We start from the raw sequence: 23999 nt of genomic DNA on the forward strand, positions 1-23999 counted from the left end.
TTGGCTGAGCGCCTTCCCATGCACGGAGAGGTCATGGTTCGATTCCGGTCAGAGCACATGCCTGGGTGGTGGGCTCGATCCCCAGTAGGGGGCGTGCAGAAAGCAGCCGATGGATGCTCTCCTCCATAGTGCTCCCTCTCTCCCTCTCTCTTCTTCTCTCTCTAAAATCAATAAAAACATTTTTAAAAAAGGATAAAGAGAAGAAGCACCATCAATGCTAAATGAATATATACATCCATTCACCTGGCTGAGGACAGACTGGCCTTGGTGCTTTTACATTTAAACATCAGGCTTATATCTTTTCTTCCTCAACATAATAGAAAATCTGAAAAGGACAGAGGGAGATCCACTAAACCACGCAGAGTTCCCATGACCACGTTGGGACATTTTGGTGAATTTCCTTCCAATGCCTTGCCCAGCATCACAGAGCAGCCCCGCCACTTCCCCATCTGCTCCGTGCCAGGCGACCTTTCGGAGGTTCCACATCTGTGGGTTTCTGATGCACTCAATTTGCTATTTAATAGAATTTTCCCCGTGTTTAATAACCCTTCTAATAATCACAGAGTTAAAATAATACATTTTTATCTAGTCAATGCGTCAAGAACTTTCAAAAGACTGCCTAGAACAGGAAGGACAGGGCTTGTGTGACTTAACTGTGGCAGATAACAAAGGCCAAGAGGAGAAGTAATTAGAAAGAAAGAAAGAGGGAAGAGAGGGAGGGAAGCAAGGTTGGGGGATGGGAAAGAAAGAATTTGGGCTTCCAGAGAATGCTGGGAATGGGGCCCACTAGTTGGCCAGGTGGGTGTGGTGACAGTAGGGACAGGGGGAGTGGACCCTTGGGACACATCAAAAGAGCCACTGAGTGGGGAGAGTATCTGAGGAGTGTGCAGGTGGGGGACAGGAGAGGGGCCAGCGGGCCACTCCCCGAAAGACTGAACCCCAAGGCGTGGCCACGGGCCATCAGTGGCCACCATGGTGGAAGAAGGGAGACCCTCCTAACGGTTAGGCAAACGGGGGACTCTCCGCCCACCAGGCATCTGGCCTTGCCTCCCTTGCAGGAATGAATCCGTGGGCAGAAAGACAACAAACGCTATTTTTCATGCGAGAGGAGCTGGTCATCAGGGAAAATCAGAGCCCCTTTGTATGACATGCCAAACTGCTGAAGCGAGGAAACGTCTCGGGCGAGGGCTCAGATGCGAGCCGGGAACAGTGCGCTCGCCCTGGGGAACCCGGGCCATCAATGTGGGCTTGTTATCGGCTTTTCAGAGCGGGAGCAGGAAGCGAGTGTGGGGCGTCCTCCCCACAAGTGCAGGGCTAAGATGAGCTGGTGACATGGCCTTGGCCAGACGGGCCGGCCCCTGGAAGGGAGCCTAGATGTCCTGAAATGTCCTCGGGTGTCTGGGGATCCATCCTCTTTTCTTTGCTGTGGGTTGGTCTGGGGGCCGGGGGCTGGCCAAGGGCCCCCTTCCTCCGAGATCCACCCTCACGCTGGACCCCCTTCCCTCCCGTTGCCCTGCGTGCTGGGCATTCCTGTTAGCAAATGAGAACAGCTCACCCGATTCCAGCCCCAAGCTAAGCACAGACCTACCTCATCTCGGCTCCTGCCAGCCAGTCAGCACAGGCGTTGCTAACATCCCCATTTTGCAGAGAAAGCAACTGAGGCTCGAAGGAGATGAAATGACTGGCTGAGGGGCCGCAGCTAGTGGGAGGGAGAGGCTGTATTCAAACCCTGAGTCACTCCAGGATCTGGACCCTCCGCTAACACGTCCTCTCCAAGACGCTGCTCCCAATAGCCGCTGTGTATTTTGAATCCGTGGGCGGCAGAGGTAAATGGAGCCCGGAGAGTGTTTTCCATGTGGCCCTCCTGAGGACCCTGAGACAGGCCTTGTTGGAGCCCCCACGAGGAGGCCCTGCCATCCAGGCCTGTTCCGATGCTCTCCACATCCTAGGCTGCATTCTGCTGCCCATCTTTCCCCTGTGGGACCCAGAGAGTAAGTTGCCCAAGGGTTCTCTCTACCCAACAGTGCCCATAAATGCTTAACAATGACAGAGTTGTAAGGAACACCGCTCTCCAGGCAGCCCCCGGCTCTGTGGAGTGTTTGCAGTGAGCCTTGGGGGAAAAAATAAGATGTGAGACCTGCAGGTGTCTATCATTATGCCCATTTTACAGATGAGAAAACTGAGGCTCAGAGAAACTAAGGACTTTGCCCAAGGCCACAGAGCTCATACAGGATACAGCAGGATTCAAGTGCAGATCTCTCTGACCACCCTGCCCCCCAGCACCTGTCCTACTGACCAGCACACGGACTTGGTTCAGGTATCACCTCCCCTGACTCGCTCCTAGACAGTGACTCCTGGTGGGAGAGGTCAGGGAGGTGCGGGGCTTCGCAGACCCGGGAATGAGCCTGACACTATCAGTGGGACTGGTCCTATTGAAGGGTGCCGAGCCGGGGGGGGGATGATGTGATCTGACTTACGTTTTTATAAGATCCTCCTGGCTATGACTGAAAGGCTAGATGGGGGTTGGAGGACAGAAGAGAGAGCAGGGACATCTGAGGCTGCCGCCAGCGTGCGGTGTCGGGGCGAAAAGAGACCAAGCCAGCAGTGTGTCCAAGAAAATGAGGCTCTAGCCCTGTCCCCTCCGCGGTGCCTCTGTGGGAGCCACTGTGCTTTTCACGGCACTTTCCCAAGAATCATCTCATTGAAGGTTCACACCATGGGCGGGGTGGAGGACACAGAGATAAAAGGAGGACAGAGAGAGAGGGAGGATGGAGGGAGGGAGGAGAGACGGACTGGGGGGGTGGGACGGACAGGTATCGTTTGCCAACCTGACAGCCAAGCAAACAGAGGCTCTAAGCAGTTCAGGGATAAACAGGTGATTGTCCAGATGGTTAGTGGCAGAATCAGGACCCGGCCACAGTCTCCTGACTCCCACCCCGGCCCCTTGACCTCCTTTGCCACAGCCCGTGTTCCTGGAGTCCACAGCTGCAGCCTCAGTGCCTGCCAGGGAATGGGATGCGGGGACACGCGTCCTGGGGGGCTGCCATCACCGCCCCAGGCGCTGCCTCTGTGATGGACCCTGTAATTGACAGCCCTCAGGTTCTGGTTTTATGGTTCACAGAAGCACTCGGAGCGGTGCGGCCTCTGAGAGGGGCTCCCACTGGCCCGACCTCCCCGGGGAGGCACAGCTCCTCCATTCCCAGGTCCCGGGGACCAAGGAGCTGACCCGGGGCCTCACTCAGCTCGGCTGCCAAGGTTGGGCCACTGAATTCTTCGGGAAAACTTCCACGTTTCAGGAAACATGGAAATGGGGAGGAGGTGACACCTGAATATCTACAGGGTGCCAGGCACCACGAGGGTTATTTGTGTGTGTTTTTCTAGAACCTTTACAACAATCCCAGGGGTTGATTCGATGATGCTTCTGTTTTACAACGAGGGTAACTGGAGTTCAGAGAGGGCAGGTAATTTGTCTGAAGACACACAGCTGACAAGGGGCAGAGTCTGGACTCAACCCCAGGTCTGTGTGACTTCAGTGCTGGTGTCTGAGGCCGCTGCTTCCATGTGGACGAATGGGGGGTGGAAAGCACGAGCTGGGACAGCATCCAGCCCCCGTCTGTCTCCTCAGGGAGAGTAGGTGACAGAGGCTGACGGCACGTTAGCCAGGGAGTCTAAGCATTTTTAGTGACTCGCTTCTCTCCCAGGCTCTGGAGCTGGGCTGGAGTCAAGAAACTCCCCTGGGCCTTTCCACACTCAGAGAGGGGGCCATGGCGGGGAGGAGAGAGCCACAAACAGCATTTGTTGAACACCGATGGGCTTGGCAAGGTAGGAGGCACAGAAGGGTCAGCGCCCCCCCCCCCCCCCAGTTAAAACCCAAAGCCCTTACAAATTCCAGCTCTGTGAAGCCCCCTGTGGCTGGAGGACCAGGGCTCCAGGAGCCCGAGGAAGGAGCTGGGGTTGGCTTTAGGAGGAGGTGGCCTGAAGGAAGTGGAGGGGGTGGGTGGATGTGGGTGTGATGGAGGGATGGAGGGGGAAGCCAAAACAAGCAGAGGACTCTTCAGACCCAAGCACTGCTCTGGCTCCGGGACCCCAACAGTGGGGCCCTCTGGCCCCTTCCTGGTCTAGCAGTGGGAGGGGCGGAGGAGGAGGCCCAAGCCAAAGCCAAGCATGGCTCAGTGTGAAGTCACACCCTGACCTCCTTGACCCAGCAGAGAGCCTGGGGTCTTTGCAAAGACCCTGGAACTTCACTGAGGGGGGGCGGGGCGTCCTCTGGACCCCAGTCCTGTGCTGACCCAGCAGAGACATCCAGGATGCCTGGAAATACAAAGGAGCAAGAATGTCTAGCCCCTGCCCCATGGCTGCCGGGTGATGGATGACCTTCCGGGCCTCCCTCACAGCCCCTGTGCGCTGGAGGTTGGCAGCTAAGTTCCTCCTCTGGCTGCCGGCCCACACCCAGGAGCCTGGTGGGATAGAGAGGCCAGGGCACCTACTCTGTAGGGGTGTGCTGGGTACTTTCACATCTATAGCCTCATTATCCCATTTTTCAGACATGTGAGCAACAACTCAGAGAGGTTAAGTAACCTGCTTGAAGCCACACAGCGACCTGGCAAAACTGGGATCGTCTCTCCCCGGAACTTGGCCTCTTTCCTCTACCCCTTGCTGCCTTTCAATAAAGTCTATTTTAATGTGATAGGAGACTGTCTGGTGTGTACGGAGTCACAAATACATTTCTCCCAGGCTTCTGTGTCAGAGCCAGGCTTCTCTTGAGCTCCAGTTTCCTTCTATTACGCGGACACTGCAACTCTGACCTGTGGCCATGTTCCTCTCTCTGTCCCCGCCCGGGAAGCCCAGAGACACATCGGTGGCCCACCTCTGGCAACTGAGCCAGCCTTTTGTGCACTAACCGGACTCAACCATCTTAGTTGCCTAATTTTATTTTAACTTCCGTCCCAGTCCCTCACCTATTACAGACCTTACTTTGTCCCTTCCTTCCTTCTTTCCGTTTTTGGTTGGAGACAAAAAGAACAAACAGAGGAAAGCCATGTGATGTGCTTTTCACAGCTTGGAAAAGTTTTTTCATATGAAGAAGTTGATACGTTAGGGAAAAAGGCCCTTGGTCTGGTACCAGGTCCTGACTTACAGTTCAGAAAAGATGGTCTTGTATGGCACTTCCCAGAGCGCCAGGAGGCGGGCTCCGGGGGAGATCCAGGCAGGTCCTGCCTGGCCCGTCCCTGGGGGGTAAACCGGTCTGTTCTCTTTCTGGAGCTGTTCCCTGGAGAGGGAGAGCCAGCCCGTGCACAGGCACACACTCACGGAGACGGCCCTTGTTGGAGGACAGCGCTGCTTCTGCTTCGCAGAGTGTGTGTCTGCAGTGAACTGTGAGGGAGGTGCCGAGCTGCCGCACAGAAAGGCCCGCAGGGAGTGAGTTCCTTGCCTCTCTGCATTTCTTGCTTCTTACCCTGTGCTATGGCGGCTGCTTCTGGCCCAACCTTCACTCAGGTGCCCGCCCCAGGGGAGGCTGTGCAGACAGAGCCCTATCCAGGCAGCCCCCACACCCGCTTCTGCTACCGGCTCCGTTTACCTACGAGCTGTGTGACCTTGGGTAAGTCCCTCTACCTCTCTGGTCTTCAGTCCCTTTTGCTTGCAGAGCGTGAGGATTGGGCCACATCAGTAATTTGCATCCCCAGTGTGGACACATGCTGGGCTGTCACAGGCAGGGGGAGCTGGGTCACCTGCAACTCATTACTCTTTTTTTTTTTTTTTAACTGAAGAATAATTTTTCCCAGTTACAGTTGACATTTGATATTATTTTATACTACTTTCAGGTGAACAGCGCCGTGTTTAGCCAAACCTATATACTCTATAAAGTAATCCCCTGATATTTCAAGTAGCCACCTGGCACCATACATAGCTGTTACAATATTACTGACTGCATTTCCTGTGCTGTACTGTACGTCTCCATGACTGTTTTGTAACTGCCAACGTGCACTTTCCAATCCCTTCACCTGTTTCATCCCGCTCCCCTCCCCTCAGGCAACCGCCAGCAGAAGTCATTACTCTCAAGAAAGGAATGGCCAAAACCAGTTTGGCTCAGTGGATAGAGCGTCAGCCTGTGGGCTGAAGGGTCCCAGGTTCAATTCCGGTCAAGGGCATGTACCTGGGTTGCGGGCACATCCCCAGTAGGAGATGTGCAGGAGGCGGCTGATAGATGTTTCTCTCTCATCGATGTTTCTAACTCTCTATCTCTCTCCCTTCCTCTCTGTAAAAAATAAATAAAATATATTAAAAAAGAAAATGTCAAAGATCTATCATTCTAAAAAAAAAAAAAAAGAAAGGAATGGAACGGGCACCATCTATGACTCCCGCCACCTAAAGCTGGGTCACCCCCTTAGGAGAGAGGCTCCCCCAACTTGCACTCCATGTGTTTTCTAGAAGGAGAGAGAAACGAGTGGCATTCCTATCAGCTGCCAGGCACTGGGTTGGCCCCTGCCCCCACCTAAATGATGCTTTCCTCAGAGCAGTGGTTCCCCATGGGGGGCAAGTACGCTCCCCCAACCCCAGGGGACCTTTAACGAAGTCTGGAGATATTCTGGTGGTCACAGCGTGGTGGGCTGAAGGGGGATGCTACTGGCTGCTGGAGGAGAGGAGCCGGCTGTGCTGCCACGCCTCCCACACACGCAGGCGGCCCCACGCAAAGGATGCTCTGCCCAGGCGTGGCCAGGGCCGAGGGGACACGCTGCCCTGCCCTGAGGGACAGGTGATTCTGAGCCTACGCGCTTGGGTCTATTCTGAGTTATCGAGATTCTCTGGAGTTAGGCTGTGCGGTGCTTTCCGGCACTACCTGGCTGTGGGGGTGTTGGGGAGTAGTGTCAAAATCTGGGGTCCCTCATGGGTACACTCTTGATTTCCTTTCCCAATCCTGCTCCTCCATCTTCCCAATTTGGGCATTGACACCTCTAACCCACCAGCTGCCCAAATCCAGGCAGCCACCCCTGATTCGTCACCCTCTCCTCCCACCCTTCCCTCTTCCTCTCCATCTCTGCTGCTGGGCCCCAGTCTAGTGTCCAGACTCATTCCCTGGTGGCCTCCCTTGCTTCCCAGAATCTTCTCCACATGCAGCCACACAATATTCCAAAAGCATAAATCAGATCCCTACATTCCCCTGCCCTAAAGGCCCCCTAAGCTTTTTACAGGATCCCACATAAAATAAAGCAGGCTCCTGCCCCTGCCCTCCAAGCCTCTGCCCCACCCCCACGCAGGGAGGAGCCTAGCCCCGCCCTCTTCCTGGCCACGCTCCTCCCTCCTCACCAGCTTCTCTCCTCCTGGGGCCTTGGCTTTCCTTCCTGGAAGGTCTTCGCCAGCCCTTCTCTGACAGCTCTTGCCTGTCCCCTCTGCTGACAGCATCCCTCCCAGCCTCCGTCAGCACAGCCCCTGCTGTTTTCATCACAGCGCTCATTAGTACCTGCAAGTGCCAGCTACCTCATTAGAATGCCAGCTCTAGGGGAGCAGGGACCGGCTCTGTCTGTCCACCACCGAGACTCAGAGCCTCCCAGGTCCCACACAGAGCAGTGCTCAGTGAGCATGCGTTGAATGAATGAATGAATGCATGTGTGAATGAATGAACAGAAGCATCCCTGGCAGGCAGGTGACTGTCTTAGCAGAAAAAAGGGTGGGAGACGTTGAACTAAGTAACCTCAAAGGCTCTTCCAGTTGGAGAAACCGCTCCCTGTTTCTATGAGCCTGCCACAAGGCCGCTGTGAACCTGGTTCTACTGGAAGCTGAGGGTGGGATGCTCCCTGGGGCTTATGTACCAGGAAGTCCAAGGTAGGAGGAATGTTCCAGAGTATCCGGACCCCACTTTCAGACGAGGAAACAGAGGCCCACCAGGCTCTCTTCCACAGCCCCACTCGGGCTATCCTGTTCCTTGACCCCCTCACCTTTGAACCCTGGATCTGATGACCCAAGGCGCCGTCCCCCCCCCCCCCCCCCCCCCGCTCTGAACTTCCATGACTCTGTCCTGAAACACCCAGGATCTTGGCCTTCTGAGGAGACGCACACAGGATGCTTCTGTTAAAGAACTGCCAGTTTCCTACTGTGCCGGGAGCCGGTCCATCCTTGCTGTTTCAAGGGACCTGGCATATATGGCATACGGTTCTTAATATGTTTGCTCACCTTCTTGGCGCTGTGTTTTAACCAAGGTCACCTCTCTGAGAAAGGTTGAATCCCCAGGTAGGGATTTTCCCCTGAAGTTAGGGAGGGAATAAAACCCCTCAACTAAGTGCCAGGCGGGAAATTAATCCCTTTAACTACGAACAATCATGCTTAAACTACATAATCTTTTCTCCCTGGAATGGAGATAAGAAACGCCCTAACCTTTGTAATAGAGATTGATAGGATTGAATCAACTGGTATAAATACAGTTGTAACAAGACAGAAACAGACAGAACTTCAGACACAGAACTTAGGACACAGGGCTTGGAAGACAGGACCAAGAGGGACAGAATTCAGAAGACAGAACCTACACAGAACCTACAGACAGAAGAACTTCGCTGGAGAGAACATGGCAAAAGATCCTGGACTGAACCTGACTACAGAAATTGGCAAGAGAACCTGACTAGAACCTGGTGACTGAACCTGGCTGGAGATCCTAGACAGAACTTGGCTGGAGAACTGGCTACAGAACCTGGCTGGAGACCCTGACAAGCGAACCCGGCTATGATGATCACCTGAACGCTGCCTCTGCGTCATTCCTTCTTCGCCGACTCTGTCCACACCTTTGGGGACCCCTGGACCCGCTGGGGTTGGACCCCGGCACTACTGAAACTTTCTGAAGCCTTAGACACGGGGCTCCTCCAAAGCCAGCTCTGTGGTGGGGCCATTAAATCAGATCCCAGGCTGGGGTCCACCATGATCCCCAGCTTCTCCTCAGTCAGGAGGCTCCAGTTAAAGGGAGCTAGTATTTTATCATGAGACAGGAGAAAAGAGTGAAGAGCGGAGGAAGGTGAAGAGATGGTGCAGGGCATTAGGGAAGGTAGACACAAGAGGGGACTGCCAGGGCCCCTCCCCGGATGACTAGAGAGTGAGCACCAGTGATAAAGCAGGAACAATCCATAGGTGAACACTCTAATCCCAATAGTGCTGGAGGTGGGGCTTCTGGGAGGTGACTCAGTGTGGATAAAGGGTGGGGTCCTCATGATGGGCTTAGCGCCCTGATATGAAGAGACCACGTGAACACAGCGAAAAGGTGGCAGTCTGCAAGCCAGGAAGAGAGCCCTCACCAGGAACCCAAATGGCTGGCACCTTGATCTTGGACTTCCATCCTTACGGAACTGTGAGAAATAAATGTCTGCCCGACCGGCATGGCTCAGTGGTTGAGCATCGACCTATGAACCGGGAGGTCACGGTTCAATTCCCTGAACCCTGTCAGGGCACATGCCCAGGTTGCAGGCTCCCACCTCAGTGTGGGGCGTGCAGGAGGCAGCCAATCAATGATTCTCATCATTGATGTTTCTCTCTCTCCCTCTCCCTTCCTCTCTGAAATCAATAAAAAGATATTTAAAAAAAGAAAGAAATGTCTGCTGTGTAAGCCACTGAATCTATCATATTTTGCTATGGCAGCCCGAGCTGACTATTACAACACCCTTCCCAAATCTGGGCAATTAAAAAAAAAAGAAAAAAGGGCACCCCCTGGCCGGTGGAAGCCTGGCCTGTCTGCTCATGCACAGCCCAGCCGAGACCAGGACAGCAGAAGGCATCCTGCTCTCCGCAGCTGTGGCCACCCTGAGCCTAGTTTCTACACCTGTAAAAGGCAGATAATTAACATCTACCTCGAGGTGGTGTTGACAATTACACCAACTAATGTAAGTCCTGCAGGAGTTCTTCAGTGCCTGAAGGCTGTTAGTATTAACACCAGAGGGCAGAGGAGGGCCGGACGGGGGTGACTGGCTGGGCTGGCGGGAAGGGGGCCTGTGCCGGCTGCTGTCAAGCCGTGGGGCCTGATTGACAGGCTGTCGTGTGTTATTGCAAGAGAAAATGAAAGCACACACACACAGGAATGGTTCCCAGCCCAGTGCCTGGCCTGGGGCAGGTGGAGAAAGGATGTCATTTGGATCTAAACCTCTCTGAATGGTGTGATGCGGGGAGCATGGCTTAAGGCAGAGCTTCCCAGCTGGCCTGCTGTGAGAGGCTTCCCGGTGCCCGTGCTGGGGTGCTGGCGGTGCTGGAGCAGTGAGCTCTCCTCCACCTCTGAGCACCTGGAAGGACTGGGAAGAGGGGCTGGAGCCCTGGGTAGTCATGGATGTCTGCCCTCTCCCTCCCCGGCCCCAGGATTAATCTTCTCTTTTTCTCTGTGTGCCATGGTGTGAATCAAGTGTGGGGACGCTGGTGTGAGAGATGCTGCCCAGGTAGGAAGGTGAGCGTGATTGGGGCAAAGGACCCTGTCACTCTCAGGGTCCAGAATCTTTCCACACCTTCCCAGGCTAGTGCCCAGACCGGAGCTGGCACAGCAGGCACAGGGCTCACCCCTGGCACCGAGGCTGCCATTTTAAGGCTCAGACAGAGCGAGAGGCAGGGCGCTGCCGAGGCTGTACTTTGCCAGGACTGTTTATTCAGGGGCCAGAGCTCTCCTGATGGCCGCACAGGGACAGGGCCCCTCGTGGCCGCTCCGGAGCTAACAGTGGGCACGCGGGCTTTGACATGAGCGGCTGTCGTCTGGGCCCCGAGTCTCCTGGTCCTCTCCTTGTTTTCACAAGTCTCCTGTCCCCACACACAGCAATGGCTCCGAAATGCTAGTTGGCATTCTATCTACAGCTTGCCTAATTCCAAATGCAGGAGAGATTGGACAAACGTTGGCTGGCGAATCCGGTGATTGAAAAGTCTGCAAAGATTTATTACTCTTTTCCAATGTCCTCAGACTTGGGCTGAGTGTCACCAAAGATACAAAGAAAGAATAAATAGGGGTTGTGGGGAGGGAAGGCGCAGGTGGCCGATTATGGTTGGGACAAGCTAGTCCAGAACATGGTGGGAGGAGGGAGAGAGGGAGGAAGGGGGGGAGGGAGAGAGAGAGTGAGAGAGAAAGAGAGAGTGAGAGAGTGCGAGCATTATGCAATATCTGTGTATCACTTGTACTTTCTCACTTCTAAATGCCTTCCTTCCTGGATAGTCAGGTACTCTGTTCCATGGGCTGCATTTTAACGGCATCCCAGAAGTTGTCGGGAAGGGGCAGGAAGACATGGTGGGAAGAGCCCTATAGTGAGTCAAACCTGGCCCTGCAGCCTCCTTCCTGGGGGCCTCTGGGCAAGTGCCTTGCCCTCTCTGAGCCTGCTTCCTGCCTGCAGATGGGGTGAAGACAGCGCCCTCTCAGGGCCTCTGTGATCATGCCGTGCGGGAACCTGCACAGCGCTCTGGGCACAGGAGCATTCTGACACTTGTCCAATAGAAGGGCAGAGGGGAAGACCGGGTTTTGGGGTGGCGGGGGAAGGTGTCAGAAAGAGGCTGTGGGATGCAAGCCCTGCGGGGGGAGGGGGCTCAGGGCGGCACCCAGGGGCCCTTCTGCAGGCAGCCCTGCCAAACTGCATGGCTGCTTCACATACACTGAGAGCTGGGCTCTCCTGGGCTGGCACCATCATTGATGGGGAACCACCGGGAAACTGAATCCGCTGTTTGTGAGCTGCCAGCGAACCCTTCAGAGTCCCGCCATCACAACCGGTGCTTTGTTAGCTGCCCGCTGCAGTATTTCTCCCGTTTCCGCCCAGAGGTTGGATCTCTCTCTCTCTTTTTCCCCATGTCATGCTTTGGGGCACTTTGTTAGAGAACAGGTGGAGATAATGCAGTTGACACACAAAAACCAACACCGAGGTGCCTGAGCCCGCCCCCCCATGCCCCCAGGGAGTGGCCTGGGGTTAATGTGCTGTCTGCAGCTCTGCCCAGACACTCGCTGGCAGGTGGTAGCATTGTAGATGTCAGATTCACCCCTGTTGGGCTCTGCCATGTGCTGTGATGAGATAAGCTGGCGGTTTCCACACAGGTTGGGGAACGGTCATGAGGGTTCTAGTCAAGACAAGAAATTCTGAACCAGCTTTCCCAGACCTGGGTTGGTCCAAGGAAGCTCTGGCCCTGGGAGGTGGCCTGGCTTGGCCTTGGAACCCTAGGCCTCATGGGGATGGCGGAGGCCCTGGTGAAGGCCCCCGACGGCAGTGCCCCACCCTCCCTCTGCCCGCTGCCCGGGGCTTGGGGCTTTCTTGATGAACACATCCATCCTAATTAGGACGAGGAATTAATAAAGGAGGCATTGGAGCTGCTGTGCAGAGACCCGGCTTGCTGGCGTGGAGCAGCTCCAATTTCCACAGGGAAACTGGAAGCTCTGTCTGGGTGGTGACAGTAGCATGACTTACGGTGCCACGTGGACAGCGCCCCGTGCAGCCTGTGAGGCGGGCTCTGCAGCCCCTGCTCTGTGTCTAACTCAGGTGCCATGGCAGGGAGTGACGTGGGTACATGAGAGGAGTAGGTGTTCGTGATCTGAGCAACTGCACACCCAAAATGACGTTTTTCAAAAGGCAGGAGGAGGGTGTGATCGTGCCCCCCCCTTCCTTTGTGCAGCTGTGTTTCCCAAACTATTGATTGCACAGTCACCCCTGGCATTAAGCTGCAAACTGCAAAGGGGAAAGCAGCCTAGTTTGGGAGTGGATGTGGGGGGCGTAGGCGGGCAGGATTCCAGGTAAGAACAGGCTTGGTCTAGGAGGTCCTAGATTCTAGGAGGAGAGAAAGGGGACAAGTTGGGCCTCACCGAGCTACCCAGCTCCACAGAGCCTCTTTATAGATGACTCCAAACGCGGCCAGAAAAGGGCCATCTTTTTAAGAGCTCCTTCCCAACTTCCACCGAGATCCAACCCCGCCGCACTGTTTGCAGGGGAGGCTAGGTGTGGGGGAGACTCCCCCCCCCCAAAAAAAACAAAGGGGCGGAGTTAACACGCGGGAAAGGTGACAGAAAAACGACGACGAAACTCTATCGAAAGATGGTTGGAAGGAACGCTCTGCCACTACCCCCCTCTCGTCTCCAGTGGGAAAGCCAAGCCCCAGAGGCAGACCCGTCCACACCTGCCTGGGGCCGAGGGCCCCTCCACAACCACCTGTAGCACAAGCTCCGCAGCTGGGCGGGCGGCACCGCGAGGCGCTGAGGTCCGGCGCACTTCGCCATTGGAGGCGTCCGGGCCTCCCCTCTCCGCCCCCCACCCCCGACGCCCCCGGGGGGAGCGGCCCCCACAGTCCCGGGGCACCCAATTCCGGCCCCTAGAGGCATTCCCACCTTACACCACCACTGGGCCTCTCTCGTGCCTCGGAGGTCGAGGCTCATCGCCTCTCCTGCCCTCTGATGGGCGGCCACGCCCCTCCCAGGCCGTCCCGGTCCACGGGTCGCCCCTGCGCGCCCCAGTTCTCTATCGAGGTCTGTCGCAGCCTCCTTGCCCAGGGACCACCACGGAGGGCTCGCTGCCTCAGTCAGGGGAGACTGGTGTCGCTCCCCTGCCCATCCCACCGAGCAGGTAGGAGCGGACGAGTAGCCCCATGAAAGAATAGGGGATGGAGCAGGTTTCGGCGGCGTCAGGTTCGGGCAACCAGGGCTCCCCCAGACCCGCTGGGAGCCCTCACCCCTCGACCCGGACCTGGAGCTGGATCTGAGCGGTCCTGGCGCTCCCCACCCCCGGCCGGCCCCGCCCCAGGATGACCAGTTCCCATAGCAATCGCAGAGACACTGGTTGCCAAGCAACCCCTCCCCCTCCGCCCTCCCCTCCTCTCGTGTCCGCTCCCCCCATCCCAGCCTCCTCCCGGCCCCCCAGCTGGCCTCCCCCTCCCCCGGGGACGTCGGCGCGGTCCCTTGGGATCGTTTTGGTGTCCGGCTGCGCGCGCGCGTGAGTTTCGGTGTGTTTCATTGTCTGTGTGCGAGGGGGTGTGCGTGTGCTAGTGGAGAGTTTGTGGGATCGGTGTGTTGGGGGGTCCCCAGCCGGGAGGGACCCCGAGCTGGTACCCAGCTGGCCGCGAGGGGACCCGCCCGCTAGCTCCGGCTCCTTTGTGTCTCGCGCGGAGCCAGCCAGTGCCGCGCCCACCCCCTTCCCGGCCGGCACCCCGGACAGGGGGTGGTGTGTGTGTGTGTGTGTGTGTGTGTGTGTTGGGGATGGGGGTTGCCGGAGCCGGCCGTACCTTCGATGCAGCACACCCGCCACAGCCCCGAGTGGGTGAGGTCCCCGCGGGCGCGGCGGGGCGGGGGCCCGTCGTCCATGGTCAGGTTGCTGCCGTTGCAGATGTGCGCGCTGGAGTAGAGCCAGTAGTCGGTGCCGATGGCGATGGCCATCAGCGAGAAGGCGGCGAAGGCTCCGGCCGTGGTCAGCAGCAACTGCAGCCCGCGGTCGCATCGCACCATGGTGGGCGCCTCATAGTCCGCCGCCCGCCGGCCCGGCCCGCCGCGCCCGCCCGCCCTCTTCCCTTTGCGCGCCGCGCCGGGGGCGCCCGGGCTGGGGGGCCGAGGGCCGGGGGGCGGCGCCGCGCTCCGCGCTCCGACCCCGCGCCCCGGGCGTGCCTGTGCTCCGCAGCGCGGGGCTCAAACTCCGAGGCGCGGCGGCGAGTGAGGGCTGCACGGACCGCCGGACCCGCTGGCTGCGGCGTCCGGGGGCTCCTCCCTCTCGGCCCGCCCTCCCCGCTCGGCCCGCGCCTCCGCCCCGCGCCCTCCGCGCCTCCGCCCGCCGCCGCCACGCTCCGGGCCCGCGCCCCGCTCCTGTCGGCGCCGCCCCCCGGCCCCCACCTGGGTTCGCGCTGCCTGCTCTTCCCCCACCTGCGCCGGCCCGGGTTTTCTCTCCTTCCCGCCCCGCCCCGCCCTCGCGTGCGCTCTCTCTCCTCGCTCCGTCTCCCCGGGTTCATTCACAGTATTTGCGCGCAGGAAGCCGCGGCGCCGCTTCCCTGGGATCACGGACGCAAACCACGTTTCCAGCTACCTCGCTCACCAACCCCGGACGCCCGCCGGTCCTTAGCCGGCCCTGGGGACCTTTAACGTGCGGAGTGAGTGTGTGTGTGTGTGTCCCTCCTTCCTCGCGCACGGATCAGTGCCTTCACCTGGCGATGAGCGTAGAGGAGCGCGTGTGGGAGTGTTCAGGTCTGATTTCCAGAAACCCCAGACATCAGCCACAGCTGGGAGGCATTGCCAGCCCAGCCAGGCCGCTGCCACTCTGCTCCCGGACCCACGTGGCTCCGGTCTCCCGGGGCTCCTGGCGGGGCTAGGGAGCGCCCAGACTTTGGGATTGAGGCAGAAGGGAGGGGTCAGCCAGAGGTCCCCTGGGAAGAACTCCCTGCTTCATTGGGCGCTGGCGAGGCTGTGATTGAGGCGGAGTGCTCCCCCATGACCACAGTTCTGACGGCATGTTACTGTGAAGCCAGGAACACCTGGGTGGTACTGGCCTCAAACGTCCCAGCCCCTGAGCCGTTTCCCTCTTCTTTCCCAGCTCACTCTCAGCGCCTTTATTTCCTTTTGCCTTTCGCTCTACTCGAGCTTAACTGGCTCTCCCTCCCCGCCTCCCCTTTATTGCCAGTCTTCGCCTCAAGCCCGGCTGGCTTCGCTTAATTGCCTTTGCTGCTGGCATGATCTCAACCTGGACACGCTCTCTTCCCCTCGGAGCCAGTTCAGGCTCCTCCTCCTTCGAAAGCCAGCTCCAAGCTCTCCTCCAGAGGCCCTGAGACCAGCCCCTGGGAGTCCAGCATGCCTTTCCTTCGGACCCCCACCCCCACCCCCAAAGCTCACGCTGGCATCCCTGATGGCTTTCCTGAGGGATTGGGCACCGAACCTCCAGGCAAGTGGAAGAGGAATATGGAGCGCTGCTGTTCTTCTTGCAAGATGCAGCTGAAATTTCGCCTCCTTTGTGGGATCTTCCCAGGCCCCACTACCCGGAGGAAAATCAGTGACCCCCGGCTGGAATTGCTGGTCTCTCAGCCACAAGATTGTGAGCCTTTCTCATATCTGACATATATGAGAAAGACTATACTGATGAGTGAGACATGTTTCTTGCCCCCTGGAAAATTACAGTCTGGTTTGGGGACATAAATAACAGGGAAAATTACAAGGACCAGACTGGCCGCATTAATTAGCATTTGTTGGCCTCCTTCTGCCTTTGGGATGTCTGTTCTGCTTCCTCAAAGTCTCAGAGGGCAGGAGTCATCACCTCTAAGTACCTCCACCCACCGCCGCCTGGTCCACCTGGTTGGGGTTCTGCACACAGCAGGCGCCCAGTGTGTGCCTGCAGGCATGCAGCAGGCGTGAGAGGGCTCGCTGTGGCTCAGAGCAGGCTACCCCTCTGTCCCTGATATCCACAGGGTAGATTCTGGGGTCTGTTCTCAGAAGCTCCCTGGAGGGTGCACCTCAAGCTTCCTTTTCTCTTTAGTTTTTTTTTTTTCTTTCTCCTCCTCTTCCTTCTCTTGTCCTCCCCTTCTTCCTCTCCTCCCCCTCCTTCTTCAAGAAACAAATCATTGCTTCGTATTAAATCTTAAACAGGTCTCCCAACGGTTAGCCTTGTAGGTAAAAGCTGGCATTGCTCTGGTCAAATGGGCAACCCAGAGTACCTGTCCCCACCCCCACCCCACACACATACCGCCCCTGGCAGCCCCAAAGCACCTCAGTGGATCCCAGGGTCCCATGAAACTTGGTGTGAAAACCCCGACATCCTGAGACAGCTCCTGGGTCACTTGGAGATGACATGGGGTGGTAGGGCCCTCCTCCAAGCAACAGATCCTCACATTAATCCCAGGGAGACACCAGAAATCTTCATGCATCAGCCCTGTTAGCCACTCTCAAAGGAGCATGTGTGAGAGTTGAGAGAGCAATGGACTAGCAGCCAAGACCGTCGCCATGTCATGCTGGCAAGACTAACAAGCAGGGTGGTCTTGGACAAGCCAGAACCACTTGGGAGCAAGACACTTCCCCAATCCCTGCTTCAGAGTTGTTTTGAGGGTCAAATAAGTAGCCTTGCACAGTGCATACACTTAGTGGCCGTTGTGGATCAAGCAGTAAATGCTCCTTTTTCTACCTTCTCTTGGAGACAATGCGCCAGACACCTTATAGGGGATGGCTGTTACCTTTTCTGTTAATTCTCACCATTCTCCCCCTTCCAACACCTGGACAGTCCAAGGCACAGAGAAGTCGAGTAACCTGCTCAATTCAATGCCTCCATCTGCAAGACCCCAGCTTGATGACTTCCAGGCCAAACATGAACCCGCCTCTTGGTCGCGTGGACCGCAGTGTTATGATGACCCCTTAATTCAGGGGGTGGGGACTCCCGTGGGGGCTTGGTGGTTTGCCTTTCTGTCTGTGGACACCCCACTGGCACCCATGCTGAGTCCTGAGATTGTGAGGGTGCAGACTGTGGAGTTAAATAAGGACCTGACCGCGGGTGAAGGGAGCTGGAGCAAACTCAGGACTGTCTGCGACCATTCATCATGCCTGGGTGAGCACAATTTAAATCTGGAAATTTCTGCTCAGCCGGATTAGAGAACTCTAAATGGCAGTATTTAGCTGCTGCCTGAGGTCCCTGGAGCTTCTCCCATGTGACATTTCCAGATCTGAGCGAGGGATGTGCCCTTTGCTTGCTCCGGGGGAGGCTCGGCTCTGGGTTGGCCTTGTTCTGGAGATGCTGGACACCCTTGGCATCCTGCCCCAGGGAGCTGCTCAGTATAAGTTTTACTGTTGTGGGGGGGGGGGGAGTTGGCATCACACATATTATTACCTCTCTGGACAGCCGAGGAGGTGGGGATATTTGGACCTGTCCTCTAAGCCTGTCTTCTTTCCAACACAAAGTGGTTTCTTCCCCCTCATGGGATCATTGGGGTAATTACCACAATTCTTCCCTTTCCTTTGGCTGTGAAGACAGAGCTGTAATGAGCTCAGAAACCCTCCGACCATCCCAACTCCAGGGTGAAGCGGCCAGGCAGCTGCGGTGGGAGAGGAATACAGTATTAGGCTGCTCACACTGCGGAACGTGCATGTCAACGCGGCGAGCAGGCTGCATTTGCAGTCACAGGGGAAAGGCAGGGAGAGGCCCCCCCGCCAGCCAGGGAACGTGTCGCTTTCTGCCGCGGCTCCGAAAGCCTTTACGAAAAGCTCGGTTCCCCCCTTTGTCCTCCAGAAACAATGGCCTCTGCGTGGCCACTTTCTGTGATATCTCATTTCCATGCCCGAGGCAGATGGTTCTGCCGATTTCAGAAGCTTAGGAGGGGGATTTGGGAAGCCTGGGAGAGATCGCGTGTGAAGAGACATAAAGAGTGATTTTGAGTTTTGATAGCTAAGGGCTGGGGATGAGTCTTAGATGGTTCCAGGGCTCGGCTCAGTGTAGAGCCTTATCTGCGACCCGTCTGAGCTGCTCGGAGTCCAAGAAGAATGCCTCGGACCGGTGCTGACTGCCTCCCCCATCGGATTACGCGCACTGCAAGAATGATGGTCTTCTCCCTCCAGTATCTCAGTAGGGAGCGTGCACACCAGAAAATGCTGCTTAGCTTTCTGTGTCCAAGTTTATTCCATCTCATTTGCTTATCACTTACTCCCATTCGAGGTGATTGGAGCTGGACACGCCGCGTTCTTTTTCAGCTCTGCCACCAAAAAGCAGTGGCACGCTCTCCCGGGGTCCCCACGCCAGGCCCGGCCCTAGAAGTGCAGAGGGAAACGAGGCAGCATTTAATGAGTGCCGGGTCTCTGAATCATGGCAACAGCTATACAAGGTGGACGCCTTTCCTCCCATTCTGCAGAAGATAAACCTGCAGCTGAACAGAGTAAGGGCAGGAGCTGGGGTTTGAACCCAGGCGCTGTCAGCTGCTACACTGCTGCACCTCACTCCCTGGAGCGCGCAGAGGCTCAGGGTCTTCCAAGTCTCTTCCCACATCTGCTTCCTCCCCCAGTCCTCCTGCATGTACTTATCCAGATGAAATCAGGTTCAAATGACTGTCAAAGTCACACGGGGGTGGAGAGGTTAGCAAAAGGCTGCACCTGCCACCCAGGTGGGGGGACGCAGGCTCCCGTTTCCTGGGAAGGTAGGGAGAGCCGGGCTGATGGCAGGTGCTGGAAGCCACCAGCCTGAGGAATCATCTTCCTCTCCCTCCTGGCACCTCAGTGCCTGTCCTGGTGCTGGCCCGAGAGGAGGAGGAGAGAGGGCCAGCCCTGATCCCAGGCCGGTGGCTTCTTGGAGACAGCTCTGGCCTCCAGCAGCCACCCTCTCTGGGCCTTTTCTGTTTTACTGTGATCAGAGGAGAACGCAGCCCTCCAAACGGAACCACACATTGTCTTGTGCGTGGAGTCTGTGTGGCTTATGGAAGATCTGTGTGTCTCCAAAATGGATCCCATTAGGGCAATGGTCGGCAAACTCATTAGTCAACGGAGCCAAATATCAACAGTACAACGACTGAAATTTCTTTTGAGAGCCAAATTTTTTAAACTTAAACTATATAGGTAGGTACATTGTTCTTAACTTAATTAGAGTACTCCTAAGGCTTAGGAAGAGCCACACTCAAGGGGCCAAAGAGCCGCCTGTGGCTCGCGAGCCGCAGTTTGCCGACCACGGCATTAGGGGCTGCGCTCAGTGCCGGGCTGCACGCTCCCCACTAGAATTTGCTCTGGAGCCGGCCTGGTGATGAGCGTACTGATATTAATGACCTGGCTTGGCCAAAGCTTCCGGCCCAGCACGCTGGATAGGTAACTGGTTATTCTGAGAACATTCTTTTCAAAACACTCAACAGGACAAATAGGCCTGGTGTTCCTTTGTCCACAGCCAGCCTCTAAAACTGAGCCGACGCTCAGAGGGCTGAGAAAAACACTCCAAGGAAGACACCGGCGGGGACGTTTGAAGATGGGGGTGGGGAAGACGGTCCATGACAACGCATTCTGCAACTAACGGGTGCCTATTACCAAAGCGGAGCTTTTAATACCTAAAATATAGCCGCCTTGTGCAGGAGCTGGGAGAAAAAGGCAGCGTTTCATGCAGGACTTTGCTGCAGAGTGCCTGGCTGCTGAATGAAAGGTTTGGTTCAGGGTAGGTCTGGCTGCTTCCCACGTCTGAAATACATGTTCCTATTCATCTGCCTCCCGTGGCTCTCCGCTGCCTGCTGGGAGCTGGAGGCTGTGGCTATGCCTGGCCTGCTTGGAGCTGTGCTTGCTCCTGGGCGGGAGGACGGGCTGTATACCGCAGGTGTCTTTTTGAACCAGGAGTATTAATTGAATGTTTGCGTCTGCCTCCTCTGTTAGTTCGCTCACTTTTTCCTGAAGAGCTAGCTGCTGGCTCTTTGCTTGTGAACAGGAAAAGGAAGGTCACTGGATTCAGGTGGACCACAGGTTTCCAGTCCTGCTTTGCCATTTACAGCTGTGTGACTTTGGACTAGTGGCTGCACCTCTCTGGGCCCTGGTACCATGGGGAGCCAAGCAGTTGCCTCATGGGGCTGTTGTGCCCCAGGTTGAAGAAGCCCAGGCAAGGCATGGGCACAACGCTGCCCATAGCTGATGTGTACTCAGCACTTTGTAAACGCCAGGGTCCATTGTAAATGCGTTACCATGTATTAACGCACTTGATTTCGCCCAAATGCGTTGAGCCAGGGACTATCATGGGTCTCATTTTGCCAAAGAGGCATGAAGTCCTGGAGAAGGTAAGGACTTGCCAAGGGTTGTAGAGTAGGCCACCTGGTTTTGAACCTCAGCGGTCAGGCTCCAGACCCATGTTTATAATTTTTGATTGAAATACGCACCAAATAAATGGTAGCTTCTATTATCTTGCTCATTAATGCTCCCTAACAATTCACTTTAAATTATTCAGTATCCACCAACAATCACTAGCTTCACCAGATCCAAGCTTCCTTTGTAACGTAGACCACCACCCATCAACTTAGCCAAACCAGAAATATCAGCTTTTCCTCAGTGGTGCTGTCTAGGCAGTTAGACAGACATGAGCAGAGCAGGGCCAGTGCCGGTCACCAGGGTGGAAAGCCCCAAGTGGGAAGGACAATCAATGGGAGGGCGGGACCTTGCCCCCCAAGGGGACTTCTCCTCCCCTGGCATATTGCTGGTCCTGTGGTTTGGAACCCCTGACCTCTCCTCCCTAGAGATTATATCTCTGCCTCTGTTGTATTTCAGTTCCAGGCCAAGGTAAGCAACAAACCTCCGGACAGCTGCATGGAATAATGACCCCCTGGCCTGGTGCTGACCAGTTAGTCAATCAGTGGAGACCACAACCCTGAGAGGACACACCTGGAAAACTGCTGAATATTCTATGGAGATTTTCCCCTGGGACCGCCCCTAAGATCTCCGACCCAATGCTCTCCCTCCTGGGAGCAGGCCTTTGCCCTTCCCTTCCCTTCCCTTCCCTTCCCTTCCCTTCCCTTCCTTTCCCTTCCCTTCTCTTCCCCTCCTTTCCTTCCCCCTTTCTCTCCCCTTCCCTCCCAAGCTCCAAAGGCCCATTCTTTGCCTTCATAACTCATTTCCTAAGCCCCTCTCTTCTAGGAATTACTTTTCCTACCTCTGTAATTTACTCAATAAACGTCCTCTTACAGCAGCGGTTCTCAACCTGTGGGTCGCGAACAATGAAAATACATCCTGCATATCAGATATTTACATTACGATTCATAACAGTAGCAAAATTACAGTTATGAAGTAGCAACGAAAATAATTTTATGGTTGGGGGTCACCACAACATGAGGAACTGTATTAAAGGGTCCCGGCATTAGGAAGGTTGAGAACCACTGTCTTACAGTTTGGGTCTTGGCTCTGGATTCTTTCCTAGTGAGAATTCAAGTACCAAGGTAGCAGAGCCCAGGTTTGATCTGACCCTGGTACCGTACCTGCCGCCTACCACAGGGGGACCCACTCTGTTGGTTCATTTTGGCCCCTGGGAACTTATACATGTGGATTTTTTGGGTGACAAAGCCTTAATGAAAACCATTGCTGCCGTTGCCTAAATGCCCTTTGAGATCCTCGTGGCAGGAGAGCTGGGCTGGTGGCAGCTAGTGGTGCAGGGGACTCTCTCCTCCTCAGCTGCCATGTGGTCTTGCAGAGCTCACCCTCAGAGCTGTTGCAAAATTTGAGAACCATGTGTGAGGGGTGTGTGTGTGTGTGGCCCCAGCTGGCCCAGGCAAGGTGGTTTGGCATCAGCAGATGTCACTGCAAGAGGCACATAATCCTATATAATAAAAGGCTAATATGCAAATCCACTGAACAGGAATGACTGGTCGCTATAATGCACACTGACCACTAGGGGGCAGACGCTCAATGCAGGAATTGCCCCCTGGTGGTCAGTGCACTCCCACAGGGGGAGCGCCACTCAGCCAGAAGCCAAGCTTATGGCTGGTGAGCACAGTGGCAGTGGCAGGAGCCTCTCCCACCTCTGCAGCAGTGCTAAGGACCCCTCAGGGGATGTCTGCCTGCCAGGGATCGGTCCTAAGCCGGCAGGCGGACATCCCCCAAGCGATCCTTGACTGGGAGAGGGCAGAGGCCGAGCTGAGGGACCCCCACCCCCAGTGCATGAATATCATGCACCGGGCCTCTAGTATGAAATAAATAATATTTATCATATGAATGAGTGATGTACCCTGAATTCCAGGGCCCTCTTCAAGTGGTCTGCAGACTCATTGGGGTGTCTTCCCAGAAGTACCTGCTCCCTGGCGAGGGCACTGTACACCTCAGAGCCTGCTCTCCACCCCTTCCTCACTCCACCCCCACCCCTGCTCCACCCCCACCCCACCCCTTCCTGGCCCGAGGCAGCACCAGGCCGAGCGAATTCTCAGGCACTCGCTCTGACTTCACGCTCAGCTGGATCTGATAACAGACCATTCCCAGATAAACAGGGGATGGAAAATGAATTGACTTCCTAGAGGAGATATTTTAAATGCTTTAGATCTTTTAAAATTCCAGGAAAAATACGCCCGACTGATGCTGTCTCTGCAGAGTGTTGTCACCTGGAAGATGGCACCAGCTGGGTGCCTGATTGCTCCCTCTCGGGTCACAGGTCTGTGCCTCCTGGAGCCGGTGCCGCTGGCCCTGCTCCCGCCTCCGCTGCCTGTTGGCTCCTCCGTGTGCCCGGCTTCAACAGGCTTGTCCCGGAAGACGGGTTCACGGTGGAACATGACTAACAGCAGCTCCATGTGCCTGGCACTTGACAACAAGGAGGACGTTATTATCCCCATTTTCTAGAGGATGAACAGGCGTTGGGAGGGCACCGTTTTCAAGGACACAGCTAGTGAACAGAAGAGCTAAGATTCCAGGCTCGGCCTGTCTCCCGAGAACATATTCTTCCCATAGCTCCGCCGATTCCAGCCCTGGAGTGCCCTTGCCCACAGCCCAGGGGCGCTGGAGAGATGCACGCTCTCCTCCCGGAGGCTCTGGCCGCTCTGCGGTGGGGCCGAGGCAGGGGTATTTTTTAAAGCTCCCAAATGATTTCTAATTTGCAGTCTGGGAAAGAACCGGGCACAAGGCCATGATGCCTTTGGATCCCTGTTCTCCTGGAAAGTGGTTTCCAACGGAATTCATCGACAGCACATTCCGCCTGGCCCAGTCTCTGTGGTACCTAACAGGGATGGTGGGCCGGGGGTGCCTGGCGTCAGCCCAGCTGGCCTGTGCCCCACCCCTTCCCGGGGAGCAGAGAGGAGTCTCTGAGGCTCTCCTTGCCACCTGTAGCCCTGCGACCCGGCGGACTTCCCCTGCCCCAGCCGTCTTGCCATTTGCCTGCCTCCCCACCGAACAGAGCAGGCGGGAAAGGCCCCCCAAGCAGGGCTGGCTCTGCCTCCAGCAGGCCCCCTGGGATGGGAGAGCTTGGGGACCTGGGACTGAGCCAGTATCTCCCCTCCAGCACCTGGCCCACTGGTCATTGGAACCTGCCCTGGGGAGCTGTCACCACCCAGGTGGTTCCCCTGGGACAGTCAGGGAGCTTGGGCATCAGGCCACAGGGCCTGAAGGCTGGGAGGCAGGCCCTGGCTCACACGGGGATTTGGGGCTGTAGGATGCC

General features: G+C 56.4%; 1 protein-coding gene and 1 long non-coding RNA gene across 4 annotated transcripts in view; one reads left to right on the top strand and one right to left on the bottom strand.

The window, feature by feature from the left end:
* CACNG4 (calcium voltage-gated channel auxiliary subunit gamma 4) overlaps window positions 1-14715 on the bottom strand; it is a 54196-nt gene extending 39481 nt beyond the window's left edge. The window contains exon 1 of one of the 2 annotated variants that reach the window (XM_059670051.1): window positions 14191-14715. In XM_059670051.1, coding sequence (XP_059526034.1) covers window positions 14191-14410 — 220 coding nt within the window. In that variant the 5' untranslated portion in view covers window positions 14411-14715. The remainder of the gene's footprint in view (window positions 1-14190) is intronic. The other variant, XM_059670050.1, reaches the window with a different exon arrangement.
* Window positions 14716-14923: 208 nt separating this feature from the next.
* LOC132218606 (uncharacterized) lies at window positions 14924-21547 on the top strand. Of its 2 annotated transcripts, none has more exons than XR_009449224.1 (3): window positions 14924-15048; window positions 17154-17474; window positions 21137-21547. It is a non-coding gene; the product is annotated as an uncharacterized LOC132218606 (long non-coding RNA). The 2 variants fall into 2 exon arrangements; XR_009449223.1 differs by having other exon boundaries at window positions 14924-15042.
* The last annotated feature ends 2452 nt before the right edge of the window (window positions 21548-23999 follow it).

The sequence above is a fragment of the Myotis daubentonii genome, chromosome 16 (assembly GCF_963259705.1).
Source record: "Myotis daubentonii chromosome 16, mMyoDau2.1, whole genome shotgun sequence".
Classification (NCBI taxonomy): Eukaryota; Metazoa; Chordata; class Mammalia; order Chiroptera; family Vespertilionidae; genus Myotis; species Myotis daubentonii.